Consider the following 22,168-nt stretch of genomic DNA (forward strand, 5'->3'; position numbering starts at 1 on the left):
GGTCTAGTGGTTATGCGGCTCAAGTGCTGACACGAAGGTCGTGGAATTGAATCCCGGCTGCGGCGGCTGCATTCCGATGGAGGCGAAATGCTAGAGGCCCGTGTTCTTAGAATCAGTGGCACTTTAAAGAGCCCCAGGTGGTGGAAATTTTCGGAGCTCTCCGCCACACCGTCTCTTATAATCATATTGCGGTTTTGGGACGTAAAACCCCAACGATTAATATATTAACTGAAAATCTCAGTTAATCTTTTTCTTCTCTCATTTGCGAAAGTGATCTTCAGGGACCAGAGGGGACAAGCAATGAGTTTGTAGAGTGCGACAACAGTGGTCGTTGTGAGCAGTTGTGCAAGTGATGCATCTACGTATTGTGCCCGCCCAGGACAGATGCTGCGCTACTTGTTGAAGTCAGACACGGACCCATGCAAGGACTTCTACAAGTACGTGTGTGACCAGTGGCCATCACAGCAACCGCCCAGTGTTTCCTACACGGGTGCAGACGGTGCATTGGCAGCAGACATTGAGGCCAGGATGCATGCATTCCTTGATGGTATCTGCAGTATTTATTCCCTGTTTAATTAGCGTGGTGTTCTACTTAGTTACCCAGTTTATTATTAGGAAACTCTGTGACCATGGTGGCCATAGAGTTTCCTAATAGTAATACGTTACCACCAAAGGGTGGCTGCAGGATTTTCCAAGGGGGTGGGAGTGCTGTCAGCTTATGGGAAGTCCCGTTCCTGATGGGGCTTCTTGGGATATTAATTAATGAAATGGGGGGGGGGGGGTTGGGACATCTGGACCACACCCTCCAGGATCCACCCATTATTACCACATGGGCTTGAATAATGCCTGTAATAAGCCATAGTAATAATAATAATATGCATGATAGTATACTATTATGATATTATTATATTATTATTATATTGTTAATATATTATTATTATATTATTATGATATTTTATGATATCATAATAGCATAATATGCATCATGTTCTCTGTTTACCCACCCCTTATGTAACAGGCGCACTTAAGGTATCTTTGACATAATAAAATGAAGTTAAATTGAATGAGTGCAGATATTAACTGATAAGAAACGAAGCTCCTCCTTTAAGTTCCTTTGCTGATGATCTGTCACAAGGTTTAAAGGGCTACTGATAGAAAAATTTTGGGTCCCACTTTTTTGTACAAATAGACAGCTGCGCATTGATATGAAGGTAGAGCAAAACAATGCAGGCCAAGGGTTAGACAAGTAAGCGCTTACTTGCAACTGAAAGTTTTTTGAAAGAGACAAAATTAGAAGGCAAATTGTATAACTCTTGTTGTCTGTCGTATTGCACTACCTTCATTTTCATTGTGAAAGCATAGTGACTAACCCAAATGAATTTCATATTTAATATGAGTAATTCAAGATGTGCTAAATGGAGTGCTACTGAAGGTGTATTGGCTTATTTCGCACCTAGCCCCCGTGCATATTGCAAGGGTGTGGAAGATCTGGCTAGTTGATATAACTTCATGACATGAGATGGACGAGCTAGGCAAACGCACTCTGTGCTTGTTGTGTCTTGCTATTCTATGTCATGTGCTGTTTTGCTCTCATACTTTGACTCCGCACATAATGCTTTAAATTTGATTTCATTACGAGTGCAAAAGAGAAACGTACTTGTCTCTTGCTAGGTCCGGGAATGTCAAGCATCCAGCCCTTATTCACCTTCTGGACTAACTGCAACAATCAAGGTGAGTATTTTTCTTTCACGTGACCTCACGTCACTCATCATAGCATTTGTGCATAAATTGAAATCCGCATCACTGATATCAGAGTCCTTCAACGCTTTTCTGGTCACGAAACTCCACCCGCAGTTTCATACAGGGACAGAGGCGGCCACTAGGGTCGTTGCGGTCAACGCGGGGGCATTCGTGCGCACGCGCTGCGCTCAGCTGAATGCTGTGCCGGTTCGAGGAAATGGTTTCACGTGCATCAAACCGCAATATTTCAACTACCACTCCTACTTCACCTGACATACGGTGTTTTAGTCGCATACGCGTGTAAAAAACTTACTTTCGCGTTCTTTCATTAAATATCAATGTTGCATGCGATGGATACAGACGTGCCGACGCAGCAATATTAGCTGTACATGTTGTTCCAGTGAGGTTCCTTACCTCAGGCAGTGGAGCACGAGAGTATTTATTCAGGCACGGGATATTTACCTATTCTTGTGACACTGCACAAGCCTTACAAACCCACCAACTCCCAAGCTGAGGTCTTGTAGCGGCAGTTGAGCCAGCGCCGATCACGCTATTTACAATCAGGCCGTCTACGCCGCGGGAGTTTAACACGGCCGCATTACAAAAAAGAAAAGCTCTATACGTTGCTGTGTTAACAGTTTATAAAAGCTAACTTCACTCCGATGCAGGCCAGCTCACAGAGCTTTGGCAACACTTGAAATCGGGAGTGACGAAGCCATCGCAAGGTATAACGTCCGTGTACCGCATGAACACCAGCTGATCTCTAGGACCTAACCTAGCCTTAACTCCGAGTTTGTAACCACGTTTTGTCTATTTTCTACGAGTAACCTTGACAATTTTATGTTACGTGGACATTGCATGAGCAAAACTGTGTCGCACTTTACATTGTGCAGCGTCACAAAGGCACTCAGGTATCTCCATTCTTCGCGCTCGTGGCACCTTCACAAATCACAACGTGCGTTACTTTGACTGCTTAGATGGACCACGTCTGCACCGCGTGATGCAACGATTTCTTAATGAAGACTGCACAGGGGAGACGTGATTAACTTAAACGAAACCTCGTTTCCCTAAACGAGAGAAAATAAGCATATGTGTTCACAAGCAGAGCTCTAGCTGTTGCGCTTTCGAATTATGCTGAACGTGGAAAACGTAACACGGGGCAAAATACCCAAAAACGTGTCAAGCTGAGGAAACACTAACGCCCTTTGCGTCCATACTTGACTATAATTGCTTATTTCAATGCACGTTTGAGAACATCCCGCTGTCGAGCCACTAATTTACAGTAAAAAAAGCAAGAATTCTACGACTGAAAGAGACAGATTGAAAAACCTTTATTGGAAAAATACCTCGGAAAACAGAAAGCTACGACCAACAGTTTCCTAGCGTAGGGAAACTCTCTGCACGCCCAGTACATGGAGGGAGCAAGCTAATGCAAAAAACAAGGAAAATTCTGAAGTACAATATAAAAATTAAAAAAAGAGCTTATTTGACATTCAGTCAATAAAAATGGCAACAAAAAAAAAACGCTTTTTTTTAACAACGGCAAACAAGTAGACAATGCACAGCATTTATTAAGCTGGAAAGAACCTAAAAAATATTCTAAAAAGACAGGGCGTGCAAAGACGGACACAAGAAAGCAGTCAAGACACCACAAACGAAACCACAAACGGCGTATGTGGTGTCGTTACTTCTTTCTTGTGTCCGTGTTTGCACGCCGTGTCTTTTTAGAAGGAATACTTACCCACTAGTTCGGCTCTCTGCTCTTCTAAAAAGCTAGCAAGCTGCAAAAGAAACAGTGCCGGCGTGCAACTTTGCCTCCTCGCGTTGCAGAACATTTTCTCAATTCACTATGAAGTCGTCCGTTCGAATAACGTCGGTGGCGTCAAAATGTTTCTCGCACACTGTAACATGTTCAGAATACAACGTAAATCCGCCAGCTTCCTGTCGCGGTATTGCACGTTTCTATTCATACCTCTCATCGCCGTCCCTCGGCAAACTAAACACCACCTTTCCGCTCGTACCTGTGTAGCCGGCGCGACAACCCAGTACACAGCAATTCTTCAGCATCGTCGCTCACGTACAACATCCGTATCCTCGCACACATTTCTCACACCCGTCGGTCACACAAATTAAGAAACAACGAGGGAAACTGAACGCTGATGCCGCCGGATTCCTCGGGCCCCCAGTTCTCCCTACGCAGCGAAGCTCTTCTCAATGCCCCCTGCGCGCTCCTAGCGCCGCCGCACGGCCGCTGCGGTGACATAGCAAGCTCTCCCCATAGTGTTACGGAGGAGTTTCGTGACCAGAAAAGCATTGAAGGACTCTGCTGATATCAAATGTTTTGCAGACTGCCATAAAATTAGAGACTGGTTCACCCGCCAACTCCACGTTTGTTTAGTATGAAAATGCACAAACATACAGATATCCGTGTTTAAAGACTGCGCATGCAGACACGGACACGAGTCTTTTAAATATACAGTAAAAGCTCGTTAATTCGACACCCGTTAATTCGGAAATTCGGATAATTCGGACAGCTCTATTGGTCCCGGCCAAAGTGCATGTTAATCTATGGGACCAAACCTTCGTTAATTCGTCAGAATTAGGCTCCGCACCGCTTAATTCGGACAAATGCTGACGGCTGCCGCTACACAAAAGTGGGTAAAGCATCGCTGGCACCACTGGAGCGAAACCGAAACCCGAGTGACATCGCCATCGTCATCAACTAGTGGGGGCGATCTGGGGCGATCGCAGCGTCACCGAACGTTGGCGTCTTCTTTCTTCGCTCCAATGCGCCTCCGACGCCATTTTTCTCTTGTGTTGTGTCGGCACCGTCTCTTCTTGCGGAGTTCTCTTTTTTTTTTCCCCCCGTTGTGACCGTGTTTACATGTGAGGCCCGAGCATGCGGCAGTAGCTGACGATGGCATCGACGAGTTATCAGCCGAGTCCACCGACGATGACTGTCCGACCTTCGATCCTGTCCTTCCCACAAATATGACCCTTCAGGACTACATCGCGATTGATGATTGTGTCGCCACGACGGGTCTCCTGTCCGATCAAGAAATTATTAATGATGTCGTGACCTCATCGCAGCTCACGGGAAGTCTCGGAGGTGCTTTTGATATTAGAGGACGTTTGCCTGAGCACTTGCAACAGTTTGCGTGCTGTTGGCCGTTTGGAAGAGTTAAAATTGTAATGTCGGCCGGAATCTGATCGAAAACGCAGACGACCATTACAAAATACTTCAGCAAATAAAGGTATGCTTCTGCAACTTGATTTTAATGTTGTTTTTCCTGTTTATTCGTTAATTCGGCATTCGGTTAATTCGGACATTTTTTCCGGTCCCGTGAAATCCGAATTAATGAGCTTTTACTGTATGTACCACCTAGCTCAGCTCTCTGTTATTATAAAGACATCGTTTTGTTCTGGAAGAGCAACTTCAGTTTTTTTTTTTTTTTACTCTATCCTGTAAATGTCCTGTGGGGTGGTGAAATGGTGATAGAGTAATTTCACATGTTCTTAGCTCGCTTACAGGCATTCCTAACTTCACTTCGAATGTCTGTCCTTAGGCAAAAAAAGGCAAGAAAAAATAAAAAATAAATAAATAAAAATTACTGCCTAAGCTCTCTGTACAGGTGGTTAACTAGCAAAGCTGAAATGTGTGGCCCCAGTGTTTATCATGAACTGTGACCTCTCGAAGTGTCTTTTGTTGTAGCTTTTGATTCCTCTATCACCACATTTAAAGGGATACTGAACAAAAGATAGGCAAAATTAGGAAAAATTGTGAGAAATGCATATCATTCATTACTTTCTGCTAGTTTCTGTCTGAAATGGAGGTTGTTTCTGCTGATTTCAGTACCCAGTCTTTCAGTTAGGCTGCAAATCTTGGTGGCAGAAATATTGTTCACTATTCCTTTAAGAGATGCGTGCTTCAAACTTTGGGTTTGGTGATGTTAGCTTAAAGGATATCGATAACACCTAAAGGCTTTTAAGGTTAGCGATTAATGCTCCAGCAGGTATTGTTCCTAGCTAATACAGTAGAACCCCGCTGATACGTTTTTGAAGGGACCGTAAGAAATAAACGTAAGAGACGGGAAACGTAAGAGCCGAAAAACAGGAAGAACGACAAAATATTTAGTGGCACGGAATTTTATTTCAATGCTTACGAGCAGCACGAAAATTGGCGCGCTCAGCCGCGATCTAGTCGATGGATAGAAACGCGGAGCTGGGGACGGCCTCATCCACAGAAATGTAATCAACGTATGTGATCTTTTTAACACCAATAGCTGTAAGCATGAAAGAACTAAGCACACGCAATCACGACCAGCGCGGCGAGTCCGACCGCGAACCGCGCGCACGACCATGCGAGCTCCAACCAGCTCGAACTCCTCCCGTCCTCCGACAAATAACGATGATGATGAGTCTACGCCAACGTGATGGCAGAAGTGAATGCCAATCTCGAAGGCCTTGCTTTCGCAAGCACTTACGTCATAGACGCCATGTTTGTGCAATACAAATCTCAAAGGCTGTGCTTTTGTCAATAGTAAATGCCAATCTCGAAGGCCTTGCTTTCGCGAGCAATTACGTCATAGACGCCATCTTTGCAACGCGAATCTCGAAGGCCATGCTTTTGTTTGCATCAATTGAAAGATCCTGTTGCTTGCGCCTCTCATGCGGCTAATATTACGGTAAAACCAGGCCAAGCTGCGTGAAAATGCACCATGGCCGCTCTCTTCGGTAGTCGCTCGGTCGGCTCCGAGCGCCCTTCGCGACGTATCATACGGGAACGGTCCGACAGTTACGACGTAACAGCGGGGTTCCCAATACATTGTATCCTATGGGAGCTATGCCGGGACCGGCGGAAAACGACGGAACAGCCGGGAAAACGCACCAGTGAGGAACGTAACAGCGGGGTTCTACTGTATTGCCATGTGGTTGGGATGGTGAAGCAAGCAGAACTCAGCAGGTAAGGATGAAACACTTTATTGAGGTCCATTTGTTCCACCTGCACTTCGTGAACCGGTTCACTGTGGCACTGCACTTCGGCATTCGTTGCACGAGTTCAACATGGCGGCGTCGGCACGGCGGTATTCGTTTCGAAGAAGTGCAGCCGTTGTGCAAGGCTAGTTCATGAATTCCCTGCACCTATTCGTGAGGTAGTGCCGGGTCCGTGCAGCACAAAATCGCTGGAACCGCAGCAGACGACGCAGCCGACTGCATTCGTGGCGGTTTTAACGGCGCCCAACAATTACGTCACCGGTTGTTTTCCGGTAGTTTGAAATGCCAGGCAACGTAAGCGGCGGCGACTTTTACGAATCACAACCTCCACAATTCGCGAGACAGCCGACCGTAGCAGAGAGCTTGCATGACATCTGCACTCTCGTATTCGTTTCGGCATCTCGTGGCTGCTGCACTTTCTGAAACGACCCTGCACGACGACAGCACTCAGACGTCACCACCATGAACCTGCAGGGTGAATCGAATGGACCTTTGGTCAAACTCGTGCCAGGAAGAAAATAAGTGGCACACTCAGTGCAACGATAGCCTCGAGCACCGTCGTCAGTCGTAGGTTGGCGACTAATGTGATCATCAGCGGAACGCGTCTTCTTTTATACATCATTCATAGAACCTTCTAGCGTTATCACTGGTGCTCGCGTAAGCTCTCGAACAAACTTGACTATTCGCGTCCTGCACATAATCTTAACGGAACGATCTCAAACAATCACGAAGCTTTCGAAACGTTGTGGCACAGTCTTCGCCAAGCATTGCTAAGTTTTTGTGGGTGAAACCTGAATATGTGAAAACAAAGCAATGAACATGTGTGGCGGTATGCTGACAAAACCTGAAGAGAAGGTAGCACAAGCGCAGAGACCGTTCGAGGTAGCGTATGCAAGCATTGCTTCTTCATTATAGTTTCGTTGCACTCACAGACTCATAAACCACCACATTTTTCCTCCTCTTTGCCATATTCTGCTTTGCTGTAAGAACAAAAGAAATCCACTGTATAAGACATAGTTAATTTCTCATATGAGTTGTATTTCAGGCTCGGTCCCTCAGGACCGGGTTCTGAGCCACGTGCGAGCACTCGGCCTGGAGCTACCGGGCTCACGAGCAGCATCATCGCCCGAGCGTCTCATGGTGCTTGCCGTGACGCTGGCCCAGGAGTTTGGCCTCTTTGCATTGCTCACGGTCGAGCTGGACAGTGACCCAGAGGGCAAGGCCCAACATGTTGTGGCGGTGGGTGTGACCAGCATTAATGTGATGAAGCTTGCTAGGGTTTAAGTTTGGGCTGGTTGGTTCACGGTTGCAACAAGGAAAAGCAGCGCAAAATTTTGACAGAACACGAGGCGAAGAAGGGAGGACAAGAGCACTGTTGTCGTCCCTTCTTCGTCTTCTGTCCTGTCAAAATTTTGCGCTGTTTTTTCCTGTTGTATTAATGGAAACAATTCTTCTCAATGTACTGCCAGGTCTCATCAACCTTTGTCAGCTTTTCATTTCCTCGTATAAAGAAAAAAAAATCAATAAATCTACTATTCGTATGTACCACCCATATGGAATTCCTCCACAGCTGTGCTTGTGGTGAAGTCTGTTCTCCACACAACTACTCAGTAAAATGACAATCTGCATCCAAATGCCCTCTGTGCAGCAAATGTACGTTATAATAGGCACACTTACATTAGTCAAGCAAACCTCTCGGTACCTACTATCCCGAATTTTGTAGTTCAGTTCGCCTGCTTAGTTAGTCTGTTGCCATTGACGTGCAGTTTGGCATTTCATTGTTTCCACTATTAGCCCACACTAGTGGCCACCTCGAATTACTGTACCATGACCCCATAATATTCTGTTCATGTAGTATGCAACTGCGCATCGCTTGATGGTAGAAAGATGAGGCCTTGAACTTTCGCTCAGTCTATGCCTTTTGAATGATTTTCCCGCGAACGCATGGATTCCACTGGCTAGACATGCATCAATGTCTCGTGCTATGATAGTCTGCACGATGATTTGAACCTCTGCAATGCCCCCAAATATCAGCTGCGTTTTTTTATTGGCATTTGATTCTTTATAGGAATATATTCTGCATATTCAGTAGAGGAGTCTGTTACAAATGGGCGTGGGTGCACTTGCCCAGATAGCGGGCTGAGGTTAGGAAAGACGCTTATTTCAACAACACATTAGGGAGCTCTGCACAGTGTCGTAGAGGAGGGGAGTGAAAGATAGAAGACAGCAGAAAGGAGAGGCCACCTTCTCGAGAAATGAGTACCCACAACACCAAGCACTCTGGATACTCATGTCTGGCTGCCATTACTGTGTGTTCTTTCGTGGTGTCATGTTTTTTGGGCTTTCAGAAGCTATGGATCAGTACCAACTAGCCCAGTCTCGGTGCTTGCTGGATATTATACTCCCAATTAGAAAAACTGCTGTGCAGGGAGGGCACCAGGATTGTTATACTGGGTGGGCACCCACGACAAGAGAGTGCCTTCAAAGGGGGGATGGGGGGGCAAGGAGGTGGGGTACTTACGCATTGTTTTCGCTATGTTTGCCCCTGGGGGTTAAAGGGGGGGGCAGCTGAAAATGTTGGAGGGGTGGCAGCCCCCTCAACATTTTTCCCCGCTCCCTGTGCCCCCTAGCACTACCCCTGCCACTGTGTGCCTGGCAGCACTGGGAATCGAACTTAGCACCTCCCACGTGGAAAGTGGATGCTGTCACCGCTTGGACATTGCGGTGGTGGTCAAGTGGTCATCCATACGCCAAGTGCTAATCGGATTAGTTATGGGATTAAAAAAGTGTTTGAAGGTTTGCATAGGGTAAGTATGCTTGCAATGTGCTGTGAGAGATCTGTGTCCATTAGTGAACTTTCATAGTAAAAAACAGCGCGAAAACACAAGGACGAGACAGATGAAACGGGACCAGTGCTGGAATATTAAGCTGAACTTTATTAAGCTGTTACTAGTAGTGGTGCAGATGACGTGCTTGTGATTCCTAAACTGGTTGACCCAGTAATATTTAACAATGGCAGGTTGACGAGCCCGAACTGGCATGGGGCCGGATGAAGCCTCCACTGGTTACCGCTGAGGACACCACACAGTGGAACATGCTCATGAGGGTGGCGCAACCCCTCGCTTTGCTGCTGCTCTCTGATCTCAGCACGGTGCAGTCTGTAGCTCACAGCTTTGCGCGTATCACCATGGCCATGACCAACGTAAGTGCTGATGGCTGCGAGGCTTGCCTTGCCTTGTATATTTAAGGATGTTTATGTTTACTCACATTGCTTGATTTGTGTCTTTCCTAATTTCTTGCTTGGTGAATGAATTAGGTGGACGTATCGAATTTTGTCGCGTATTACTCGACTGCGTGTGTAACGCGCACTCCCAACTACAACATGCGAAAAAATTGTGAAAGAAAAAGATCCCGGCACCTTACCCACACATTTCAACTGTGCAAATCAGTTTTACACCTTGCTAGAATTGACCCCTCTAACTGTAAGCTTGAAAGCTGCACAACTTCATTTGCACTCCTTTTTCACTCTTTTTTGGCAGGTCACGAGATCTGCGGTAATAAACTGCGTGTTTTTTTCCTGCACAAAGTTTTCGAAAAATCGCAATGAGAAACGAATAGAGGAAAGGAATAGAGAAAGGACAACTACATGCGCTTGTTGACGAAATAAAGAACAAAACTAAAATATGTTTTTGTTTTAGGTATACGTGGTAGCAAATTCAAAAAGTTGCATTTTGCCTTGTGTCTCATTTTGCCGCGCCTTACCCTACCTAATAAAATAGGCACGAAAACCTGCAACTTTTGCACACATATTGCGAAGGTTGTGGGTTCTGTTCATGCCGTTGACAAGGTGTTCTTTTGATCTACTTTAATTACCCTTTGTCTCATCATTACTACACCTCAGTTAAAAACTTCAATTAATGCCCTCCATGGCTTCATTATATGTTGGCTTCATATGGCTGTGTCTGACAATAATACAGGGTGTCTAGCACTATTCCGCAGTTCCTTGTCCATCTCGTATAAAAAGGCTAGAGAAATCGCTATTGGTGGGCTAACTATAGTCGACAACGTGATGGGTGTGGCGACGCCCTTACAGTCCTCCATGTTCGCGTCCAGTGCCGATATAGAAACCCAGCATAAAAGGTACTTTCATCACCCATATCATGGGTGCATCCCCCTTCATTCAGCATTCTTTCTGAGCAATGAGCCGCTTTTTTATTTTAAAACAGTGTTAAAGTTTTTAGAAGACGTAAAGAAGTTACAAAAAACCTGGCCTGGTCATCTCAAGCTGATGCTGTACTGCAGAAACTTTTTATAACACATGCCCCCATTCCTTGACTTCAAGGACCCCCTTGAGCACTAGTGCTCTTACGTGCGTTTTATTCTATCATCTCTTTGTAATGGAATTTTCATACACATAGCCCACATCATTAGTCGCCTTCGTAGTTCGAATACTTGGATAATCTATGCAATTTACAGTGACCTGTTTTGGGCCCTTATACAGCAATGTTACATCTACCATTTGCAACTCATTTGATCATCTCATATAGAATGCACTGGAATTTCACTACCACGAAACATGGCGCTTTTTGGCCATAGCTGGCTTTTGCGCGATTAAACACCACACATCATCAACTAGTCGATGGCACGAAAAACACGCACATGGACACATGCGTGCTTGTTCCTGAAAATAGTGGAAATTGACGACTGATGTTAACATACTTTCTGTAAATGCTCACCATCACTGCGCAACCGTGCAGGTCTCGGTAGCCAACCGCCACATTTCGGATCGCATGGCCCTGTACGAAATGCACAGCTACCAGGAACTGAACAGGCTGGACCCGGTAACGATTCTCATCTTCTATTTTTCAATTAAGGTGATGCTGCTAATTGGGTGGATGCAGTGAATTGGATAGCATTGCCATTGCGTGAGCTTATCGAGTTTCTCACAGTAATACCCAGAGGGAAATTTGGTGCCACCGTCTATGCAAATTTTCTTAGGAGTGCTGTGCAACGATGGGAATGACGGTATATATTTCAGTAAAACTTGCTGCTGGGTGAGTTGGTTCATACTTGCAAGGAAAGAATATTGATGCACACACACATAAAAACACGGACTCAGGAGGCAAGGACGAGCGCAAACTTTCAACTAACTTTATTTTTCGTCGTCAACAATATATGCCATCAGTCACGTGGTCACAACGCTAATCGCTTTTCACTGTCAGATCACAACAAGCCACGCAAGAATCTCTTTTCACCATGCAATAAGGGAACAGTAGGCTGGCTAACACACGCGTGGCTCTTGAGATTCTTGCGTGGCTTGTTGTGATCTGACAGTGAAAAGCGATTAGCGTTGTGACCACGTGACTGATGGCATATATTGTTGACGACGAAAAATAAAGTTAGTTGAAAGTTTGCGCTCGTCCTTGCCTCCTGAGTCCGTGTTTTTATGTGTGTGTGCATCAATATTCTTTCCTTGCAAATGACGGTATATATGTCTGAGAGGCCTTTGTTGGGCTGGCGTTGAGCAAGGCTTTGTCTAAAAAGTAGAGCTGTGCGAATAGCAAAATTTTGGGTGCGAAGCGAAGTCGAATATTGAAGTGTGAGTGCGAATCGAATCGAATATGTTTAGAATATTTCTCGAATATTTCTAGAATATTTTTCGAATACTTCGAAGCGAAATTCCAGAAAAAAAAAGTTAGAGAGGATTCCTAAGCATATTCTTATGAGATAGCAACATGAAAGTGTTTCTTTTCGTTAGGTTGATGAAGCACTGGCGGGGTGGTGTTTCATAGTTGTCTTATCAAGAATTAGGCAATGTAGAGGCCGAATTGTATTTATGTACATGATTTGGTGCAACCAAAGTGTTGCCAACAACACTTTGCACATGATAGGCAAAGATGCCGTTTCCTCAGCCTCTCCTCCTCTTTCAACTTCTGTGGAAGCCCAACTGATGTGGTGGACAAGGGTGTGCTCCCTTCAAGTCCGGAGTTCCAAATCTGACTTCTAGACGTCGATATATGAGAACATCTGAAATTTTGGTTGCTAAAAAGCTTCGGCTTCCGATTTTTCGGACTTCCTGCCCGAATTTCAGGTTCAAAACAGCTTAAATTGAGCCCCCACCTCTGCCACATCTTTCATCTCCATGTTGGAACCAGCGTTTTCTTGAGTTAGTACATTTGCGACCGCAGCGCAGCTTGAAAGGCAGCTTTGCCGCAATACGGGGGTGTGATAAGGTGAAGCATACTGAAAATCTAGGGACAACTTCCAATCTGATGTTGACTGTGTCTTGGCAAAGTTCGACCGTAACGGAGCTTGAAAGGCAGCTTTGCCGCATTACCGGGGTGTGATGAGGTGAAGCATATTAAAACTCTGAAGGGGTCACTTTCAATCGGACATTGACTGTACTTGTTTTTGGGAAGTTCGAATAGTTCGAATAGTAAAATTCCAGTGCGAATCGAATTGAATAGCAAACACTATTCGAAAAATATTCGAAATTCTGAATATTCGCACACCCCTACTAAAAAGCGGATACAACTGCGCATATAAAGCTTCTCTAAAACAAAACTTTCAAAAACGGATCCTGTTAAGCTGTTTTACATTTCAAAACAAAATTTCACTCACCTGCAGGGTATAAGCAAACGGGGAAAGGAAGAAACAGATGACAAACTGTCGCAGAGTGAACACTGGCCGTGTCGTCTGTCTTCCAATTTTAGCAGCCGTTCGCTAAGTTTTACATTTCATAAAACTGCACATCGAAACAGGAGTTCTCAAAGTTATATAAAACTAGTTTCTGTGCAATGCCAAGAAAAAATAGCTCATTTTGGACTCCTTTAATGTAGAATTAATGCAAAGAACTGTTTGAGCCAGATGCGGCACCGAGGTGTCCGGGCTCTTCGTGCATGAAGCCAATACGAATCCTACACATCCCAGCATTCCCATGCATACAACAGCATTGCAGCACCAGTTTTCCCTCCAGGTAATAGTAAGAAACCGTATGCGTGAACCAGTCAAGCCCTTTATACTTGCTGCCTTTGCCATCCCGTTTCAGTGTGGGGATGACTGTCCTCAAAGAACACACCATTTAATATTACTGCTCACATTCCTTGGCTTTTCAAACAAAGTTTGTTACAAGTTACAGATTTCAGTGGTGGCATTGTCATGTGCAAAAAACCTTGGTACTGACCGGGTACAGAGATTTGGCCTTTGAGGTGCACTGGTCACATGCACCGGTGGTCACATGCACCGGTATGCGCCGTTTTCCAATAATTGATGCTCTCTCGATTGGGGCATTGTCAGCGATCAGCCGGTTCTGATATGGCAATCTGATTTTTTATTGAGGTCACTTCTTGTTTCATGTTGCTATGTTCCATTGTTGCCTGAATATGAAGGCATGACCTCACGTCTTGCCCACAACCGATCAGAGCCATTTCACTTCTGCCAGAGATAGAAAAAAAAAGAAAAGTAATAGGTCAGGCACGCACACGCCAAGCTTCGCTTGCCCCCATTTTACCGATAGTGGAAGGGCACTTGGAATTTTTGTTAATTATACTGCCTTACTGTGATGAACTCTGCAATTGGATTAGACCAGAACCGACTGCAATAGAACAGGGGAGCATTGTTCACAGCGATTATGCATCTGTAAACAAGACGCCTTTCCGGGGAGGTGCAACATCCTTTTCGATATTCTTCCATGGTTGGTGCCCTTCTTTTACCAAACCAATCACTTCTTGACAATACAAAAAATGGAAGCAACCCATAGAAGTCATAAGCGTAATTTTTCATTACGATAGCAGTTATATTGGACACTCTCAACGGGTTTTTGCTGTCGGCGTCGCCGTCATGTTTCGTTTAAGTCCACATTCATAACATCCCCCCGCACATTGTATGATCTATCTGTGGGTAAAAGCGTGCGAATGGGGGCGACAAATGCGACTGAAGCAGAGATCAAACAAGCTGGCCCATCTGTGTCGCTCGGAGGGCACATGTGATAACATCACTCTGCGTGCGAGGCCTGCCGTCGAATGGTGCTCACGCAGGAAGGAAACGTCCCGCCCGTCTTGAAGGAGCATGAAAGGACGCGGGGATGAGGGGTCGTTCGAGCAGCAACTGTGAACTTTGATTTTAAGGGCGCGATCGCTGGCACGCGCTATCTTGGCAGGCGTCAGTAGATGGCTCGTTATACCCTTCTACATGCTGTGCTCTCAACGCGAAGAGACTGTGAAAACCCCTTTTCTCCCTGGAGCGGCCGTATTAGCTTACACCATGCAGCGTTTTGTAGAGTTACGTGAGACTGGATCAAAAAGATTAGTTGCCAGCCTTACTTCGTATAACATTACAATTTTTGCTATCGCATTCGTTGCTTTGCCGTTGCGGTGAAACTGTGATTTTTTTTTATTCAACAAGCCATCTCTTTCTACTAAGCAATAAATGAAAAAGCTTCAGAGAAATAATATGTCATTCATTATGGTACTGAGTGCAAGCATGAGACATGGGATAACAGAACAAGGATGTGTCCTTGTTCTCTCATCCCATCTCTCATCTTGGTCTCTTGCTTGTGCTCAGTACCATAATGAACGATTTGTTCCAACTTGCCCAACTCTCTACATTGTTGAGTAACGTGTCATCTACCTTCATGGCAAGCCTTTAACTATGGTCTTACTGTGCGCTGTAACATTTGCTGTTGTGGGCTGGGTGTCAGTGCAGCTGCTCAATGGTCTTTTCGGGAGCAGCCAAGACTTGCGGCCGTCCTCACGGCTGCTAGTCAAGGCACCTCGCTTTGTGGAACTCGTCTATGCGCTGCTGGCCACAGACAGGTGGGATGGCATGCTGCTTTTGTCTGTCCAAATAGGATTAGAACATATGTTTTTGTTTTATTGCATACATTTCTCATTCCAGATTATTGTGATATGCTGATTTACTTTGCAACTCTCTGAGTTTAGGAAAAATCTTGCTCCCAGCAAGACACAGGAAATGTTTCGTATTTTGTTTAAAAACGACGTATTGTACTAGAAAAATAGTTCCATATTTGAAATCAGCACACAAGCTTAACTCACATAAGCTCAACAAGTTTCATAAAAATTTAAAAACTCTTAAAGTGCAGTATGTCCCCTTAAAGGGACCGACAACTGATTTTTCTTGACCAATTTTTTTATGGGGTGACAGAAAGCTCACCCTTCGCAGTGTTTGTAGCTACAGTAGTTAATCTCAAAAGCACATAGTTATTTTACAAGCAGTATTTTTCGATCTGAAAGGCTCTAAATACGGATGTACCTTTCCTCCAGCAACGCTGAGAATTCATAGCGATGCCGCCAGCCCTTCTCGTCATTTGTGAAAGCTATCGTTGTTCTGCTTTCTCAGGAGTTCCTGTAACTATGCTTAACCACCTTTATTTGTAGCTTTTCAACTATTTTTGAAAATAACAAGCTGTTACAATGAGATGATGGGGCATTATACACCTTCCCTGTATTTGTACCACGTTGTATGTGCATAAAGAAATAAAAATATAAATCCACCTCTCACAAAAAAACAGGGTTGGTTTGAGTCAATGCGACGGACAACCTTTCCATCAGTGGAGTCATCTCATTTCATGTTCTGGGTAGTTGTTGGTCCCTTTAAAGGGACCCTGCAAACACTTCTGCAGCATGGTCAGAAAACGCTGCCGATTGGTAGTCGAGGCTTCTGAGAACAAGCAAGCCAAGCATCGTAGTGCAGCATGCGATCTGGAATTTACAATTAATTTTCAAAGTCAGCTAGAAGTCGCTCCCTCTTCCCTCGACAAAAGGTGCCATATAGCCAAAATAACCACGTTATAAGCTCAGAGCCCACGGATATTGGCTGATTTGAGCATCGTTACCGTGGCCCCCACGGGATCCCGCCACGTGCCCCCCGCACACGCTCTCGATCACACTGAAAGTAAGCCGCGCGTTTGAAGAAATAAAGAGAAGAGCTCAAGGTCGTGACATGCGCTGACGAAGGGACGCATCTTTTGCCCCCTTGTCATCCCCCTCCCTGCGTAGCTTTCAGCGTGCTCGCTAGTACGAAAGGAGAGAGAAAGCGCTTGAAGTGTGCACCAAATCTCTAACTCCACTCCTACTTGATGGATTCTAAAAAATTTTGCGGCAGTTGATTCGCGAGGCAATAAGCTCGTTTAATGAAGCCATTCGACGATTACTTGGAGAAGTGTTGCAAGGCCCCTTTAAGTGGCGTCACATTATTGTGCATTCCGTTTAACACTCTAACCATGTATGCGACCTCTTCTCGTCCTTTGTCCACTTTGTTGCATGCTGGCTTAGTTATATCGAGCAGCAAGGGATGACATTGTTGCATGGACACTGCAGGGAAGCCCTGCACCAGTACATGGTCATCCTGGCACTGCTGCACTTGGCTCCATTCCTGGACGTGCCGGATGCGTCCAGTGCCTTCCTGTCGTCCCTGACGGGTGAGGACGTGACTTGGGGGACGCCACCGCGGTGGCGCGTCTGCCTGCGGTTGGCGGAGCGCACCCTGCCCAACCTGATGCAGGTGGCCTACGAACAGATCTTCAAGGGGAGCCCAATCTTTGATGAAGTCATGGTACGGGATAAATGGGATCTTTATCGCAGTTCCCAAGTATAATAGTAATGATTTGTGGGGTTTTACATGTCAAAACCACAAAATGATTGAGGCACACCATAGTGGAGGGCTTAACCCGCCGCAGTGGTCTAGTAGTTATGGGGCTCGACTGCTGACGGGAAGGTTGCTGGATCAAATCCCAGCCACAGCGGCTACATTTCGATGGAGGCAAAATGCTAGAGCGCCGTGTGCTTAAATTTAGGTTTATGTTAAAGAATCTCAGGTGGTTGAAGTTTCCGGCACCCTCCTCTATGGCGTCCCTCATAATTATATCGTGGTTTTGGGATGTAAAACGCCAACAGTTATTATGATAGTGGATGGCTCAGAAAATTTCGACCACCTGGGATTCTTTAACGTGCACTGACATCGCACACTACACGGGCCACCAGCATTTCACCTTCATCTAAATGAGACTGCCTCAGCCTGGTTCTAACCCGTGACTTTCAGGTCAGCAGCTGAACACCGTAACGACTGTACCACTGCAGTGGACAGTTCCTGAGGGTGATGCACTAAAGCAGATTTGTTGGCACAGAAATTGCAGTTGTGAACACCTCGTCATGGACTGGCTTGTGTTGTAACTTTGCTTTTTTGTTAGGATCGTCTTTCATGATGCCATTAATTCATTTGGTGCTGTTATTCGTCAATGGAGGCGAACATCACTGCCAGTGCGAGCACTCTTTCCCTTCCCCTAGGCTAGCTTCCCCAATAAGTGTACCTCCCCTGCATTCTTCGAAGGGCCAGAGAAATGGGAACACTTCACGTTTATGGGACAAACCAAACCTCATTTATTTTTTCTTTATTTTGCTATAGACTGCATTTCCAGTTTCAGCATTGCATGCTCCGCATTCAATGCAGAACGAAAGTCTCGTGATATGGTCTGTGACATTCCAAAGAGTGCCGTAGCGTAAGGCGAACGTGCCTGTGGCTTTCACTCTCTCTCTATGCATGGTTCCTTCATAGGGAAGGGCCGACAGCCTTCTGTTTGAAATTTTTGACTGTGTCTCGCTAAGTGGCGATTTCATACTTTACAGACATGATCAGCACGGAGAGATATACGCTCTTTGTTTGTTCCTTTGCAATGCCCGAAGCTGGTGAGGGGCAAAAGTGAAACAATGAATCGGTTTATTTTGATAAATTTTACCCTGAAAACTCCAATGTCATTATTTTAACCATCATAGCTTTAATAACAGAGGAGAAAATCAAGGTCAAAGTATCATGATATCTTTAAATTTCGCGCCGATATCTCCGCATGTGACATCACGGATTTCGCAGTGCATTTTTCGTATTTTGGTGACATTGGCCCAATGAAATTTCCTGGAACTTAGTATGTTAAGCCCCTCAGAGGACATTATATTTAATTTTTACTGATTAGGAAGGACGTAGGTCCTAGCAGACACTGTCAAAATCAGTGACGTCATAGTGATTGGTGTGAGAACTTCAAGGTGGCGTCACCACCCGCATTTTCGTTTTGTGCGTTTTCTCGCTTATCAAGCATCTTCTCATGGTAAGTGTGGCGGTTTTTGGTATTCTTAAAGAGTAGTTTACTAATATGAGGAAAATCGGTTTTCTCTTTAGCATTCCTTCAAGGTTAAACTTGACTCGCGTTTATGGTGTTTCAGTTATTAGGATATTACGTCTCATGAATAACATACAGGGCTCACTTGATTATTTGCAGTCGTATTTAAGATTTGCCCGTTCATGGCCTTCATCTTGTACATATATATCCCACCCATTTATTGTACATAACGTGCAGGGAGACATCATGGTAGATGAAGTGCGCAACGGCCTCGTCGAGTTCATCGACAGCCTGAATATTCTGGACGCCTGGTCCAAGATCATTGCCAAGATCAAAGTTCGGGACACCAAGGTCTACACCTTCTACCCGATCGTTCTGGCCGATCCCAAGAATTTGAACGCGTACGTCAAGAAGGTGAGAGCTCACGAGAGTTCAGCTTTGTGTGGAGGAGCTTGATAAAACATGTTTTTAAGCTAGTTGGTTCATACTATGGAAAAAGTAATGTTGCAACACTAGGTGAAGAAACAGGAGGTACAGGAAAGAGCATCAACTCGCAACCAGATTTATTTGAAGAATGGTTCTTTTTTATATGGTGCAGCCAGCTGTGCAGTGAAATTTGCACAGAACAATCAGGTACAACCACACGTTTATGAAATTATGCTCTAAAAAAAATTCTACTTCTGCTCCTCAGTCACCCTGCATTGAACTGAAGTAATTTTTCGAGAGCATGATCACATAAACATGTGGTTGTACCTGACTGTTCTGTGCAACTGTCACTGCGCACCTGGTTGCACTGTATATATATATAAGGAACCTTTCTTCAAATAAATGTATTTGCAAGTTGGCGCTCTTTCCTGTTCCTCTTGTTTCTTCACCTAGTGTTGCAACATTACCTTTTGCACAGTGGGGAGGAACCTTGAGCCATTGATTTGATTACTTGGAAGCTGCACTGAAGTCATTTCGATACGCTTGTGCGAGTACAATTTTCCCGGTTCATAGTGAAGTCAAAGCGAATAGTAACTAGTATAGAAAACTTCCAAGTGAATTCAAATAGTAGCACCGTTTGAATAGTAGTAGAGTGAAAGTTATAGGCCGTAAAACATGTTTTATAAAATTAGCATAATAGAGCCCATATAACATACTTTTAAACTTTGAGATGAACTAATTGCTTTGCAAGTAATGTGCATACTTCACCTTAAAAGTGTGGCTTCGTGGCAGTGCGGATTTTCTTTGAATAGGCGGTTTCACGGTATAGCAAGTCTATGCTGCAGTGAAACGACCTTTTCAGACGAGTTACATGTGCTTCAATATGTTAATTCGTTCATATCGAACACTTCGAAATTTCAGAAATATTCAGTTCGTGTCACAGTGAATTCGAGTACTCTAATATTCGTTTGAACATTCAAAGTGCTCCAACATTTACACTGGCCTACAGTTTTAACTAAAGTAGGCCTGACTTTTATATTATTATCGCTACAGCTGAATCTGCATAATTTGTACTTTTCTCGTGTAAAGTAGATTTACCATCCTTATTGTCGTGGAACTTGTGCTGTGAATGAGGCGCTGTGAGCTGCATGCTTTAAAGGGGCCCTGCAACACCTTTCTTAGTTATATTGGAATAGTCTCATTATTGACGTATGACTCTTCACGAGTCATATGCCGCAAAAATTTTTCGAATCCGTCAAGTCTAAGTGGTGTTACCAAATTATAGAGATCACGTTCCGCAGCTTTCTCTCTCAACTCAACGCAGCGAGCGCGCGGAAAGCTGCGCGCGGCGTGAAGGGAGGGAGGGAGGGCGGAGGTGCGAGGAGGCGACGTCAGCGCCGGCGGCATTTTTTTTTTCATTTTTTTCTCTCTGGCGTCTCGGCGCAACCACGTGGTCTGTGGCGCCACTTCCGGTCGGCTCGCGCGGTCGTCGTCGAGCGGCGGAGCCCATGGCACCGTGTATCGCGCGTGCTCGAAAAGTGCGAGTCGGTTTGGTAATGTTGGGTGTGCACCTCGAACTGCCGTAGTGTTTTCATCGCTCTGCCAACCATGGACGCAAACTTGCGTGCGCGTTTGGAACGAATGACAGCTGAGATAAGTTTCGACCCACACTCCGATACACCGCCTCTTCGCACTGCTCGCGCTTGAATCGTGTTCAACACGGCAAAGCTGTGTGCATCCTTCTCCCAGTGGCGGTACTTCGATGCTGTTTGCTCTTCGAATGCGGGCGCACAGCGAGTGCGGGCTGACAACAAAGAACTACAGACTAGAAGAAAGGATCGTGGGGCATCGGGCCGGCGCGGATCAATCCCCCGGCTGTCTGCAGCTACCGTGAAAATGCGAATCTGCTTGGTTGCTGTGTCGCGGTTTCTCGGGAACCTGAGACTACGGGGAGGATATGCCGAGGTACGGCTCGATGACATACTGAACAGACAGCGAACGGGACTCTCGCCATACAGCGAACACAGGTATCCTAAGCTAGCCGGCGCCAGCATTGTTATCGGAGAAATGCTGCACCGCTGCCTCGGTCGGTCGTGAGAACGTGCCGACGATGCAGTTTCCAGCTGACGAGGCAACACTCGAACGGCTGCCACTCTCAACGGGAACCGGCGATGGTCAAAAGCACAGAAATATTCACGATTTCGGTGCTGCACATGGTGCAGAAAACGCAACCACGCAACTACGAGCAGACGAGCTGTCGGTGAGACCGGAAGTGCTAATATTAATGTTTGTTCGGTGTTTTAAGGGCATAGCACAATATAAACATACATATTATCTACTTATTGAACTCAAAATTAACAACTAAGGTAATAATGAGGGTGTTATCGTGATTAAAACATCAGCCAATGGTGGAACTGCCGACAATCGCGTCATATATTGCGGACTAATACATCATTTGTCGAGAGAAGAGGGAGCGATTTTCAGCTGACTTTGAGAATTTTATTGTAAATTCCAGGCCGCTCGCTTCGCTATAATATTTGGCTCGCGTGTTCTCGGGAGCCTCGACTACCGATTGGCAGCGCTTTTTGACCCTGCTCAAAAAGTGTTGCAGGGCCCCTTTAAGGTCTGTCTGAAAGAATGAAAGAAGGGGAATTTTTTCGAGAGGGCTCGTTGCTTTGTTAGACACAGGCAAGTGAATCCATCAGACAATTAGGCCAGGGAAAGCATAGGGCCGATCACTTCTTGTCTTTAACTTTAGTATGGTAATAATGACATAAATTGAGAGGAGTTAAACGAAAAATTGGCCTTTCCGTCAGCGAGATCCATACCCACAACTTTCGAATTACACGTCTGATACTCTGCGGATTGAGCTCAACGGAG

The 22,168-nt window shown here is 45.3% G+C and overlaps 1 protein-coding gene across 1 annotated transcript in view; it reads left to right on the forward strand.

Moving 5' to 3' along the window:
• The first annotated feature begins 365 nt into the window (after positions 1 to 365).
• LOC119374004 (neprilysin-2) overlaps positions 366 to 22,168 on the forward strand; it is a 33,669-nt gene continuing 11,866 nt past the window's right edge. Inside the window, exons 1-8 of the mRNA XM_037644065.2 lie at positions 366 to 547; positions 1,672 to 1,731; positions 7,781 to 7,974; positions 9,755 to 9,937; positions 11,493 to 11,576; positions 15,439 to 15,548; positions 17,073 to 17,307; positions 19,100 to 19,276. Of these exons, the coding sequence (XP_037499993.2) occupies positions 385 to 547; positions 1,672 to 1,731; positions 7,781 to 7,974; positions 9,755 to 9,937; positions 11,493 to 11,576; positions 15,439 to 15,548; positions 17,073 to 17,307; positions 19,100 to 19,276 (1,206 nt within the window). The 5' untranslated portion in view covers positions 366 to 384. The remainder of the gene's footprint in view (positions 548 to 1,671; positions 1,732 to 7,780; positions 7,975 to 9,754; positions 9,938 to 11,492; positions 11,577 to 15,438; positions 15,549 to 17,072; positions 17,308 to 19,099; positions 19,277 to 22,168) is intronic.

This window comes from Rhipicephalus sanguineus, chromosome 11, assembly GCF_013339695.2.
Source record: "Rhipicephalus sanguineus isolate Rsan-2018 chromosome 11, BIME_Rsan_1.4, whole genome shotgun sequence".
NCBI classification, from domain to species: Eukaryota; Metazoa; Arthropoda; class Arachnida; order Ixodida; family Ixodidae; genus Rhipicephalus; species Rhipicephalus sanguineus.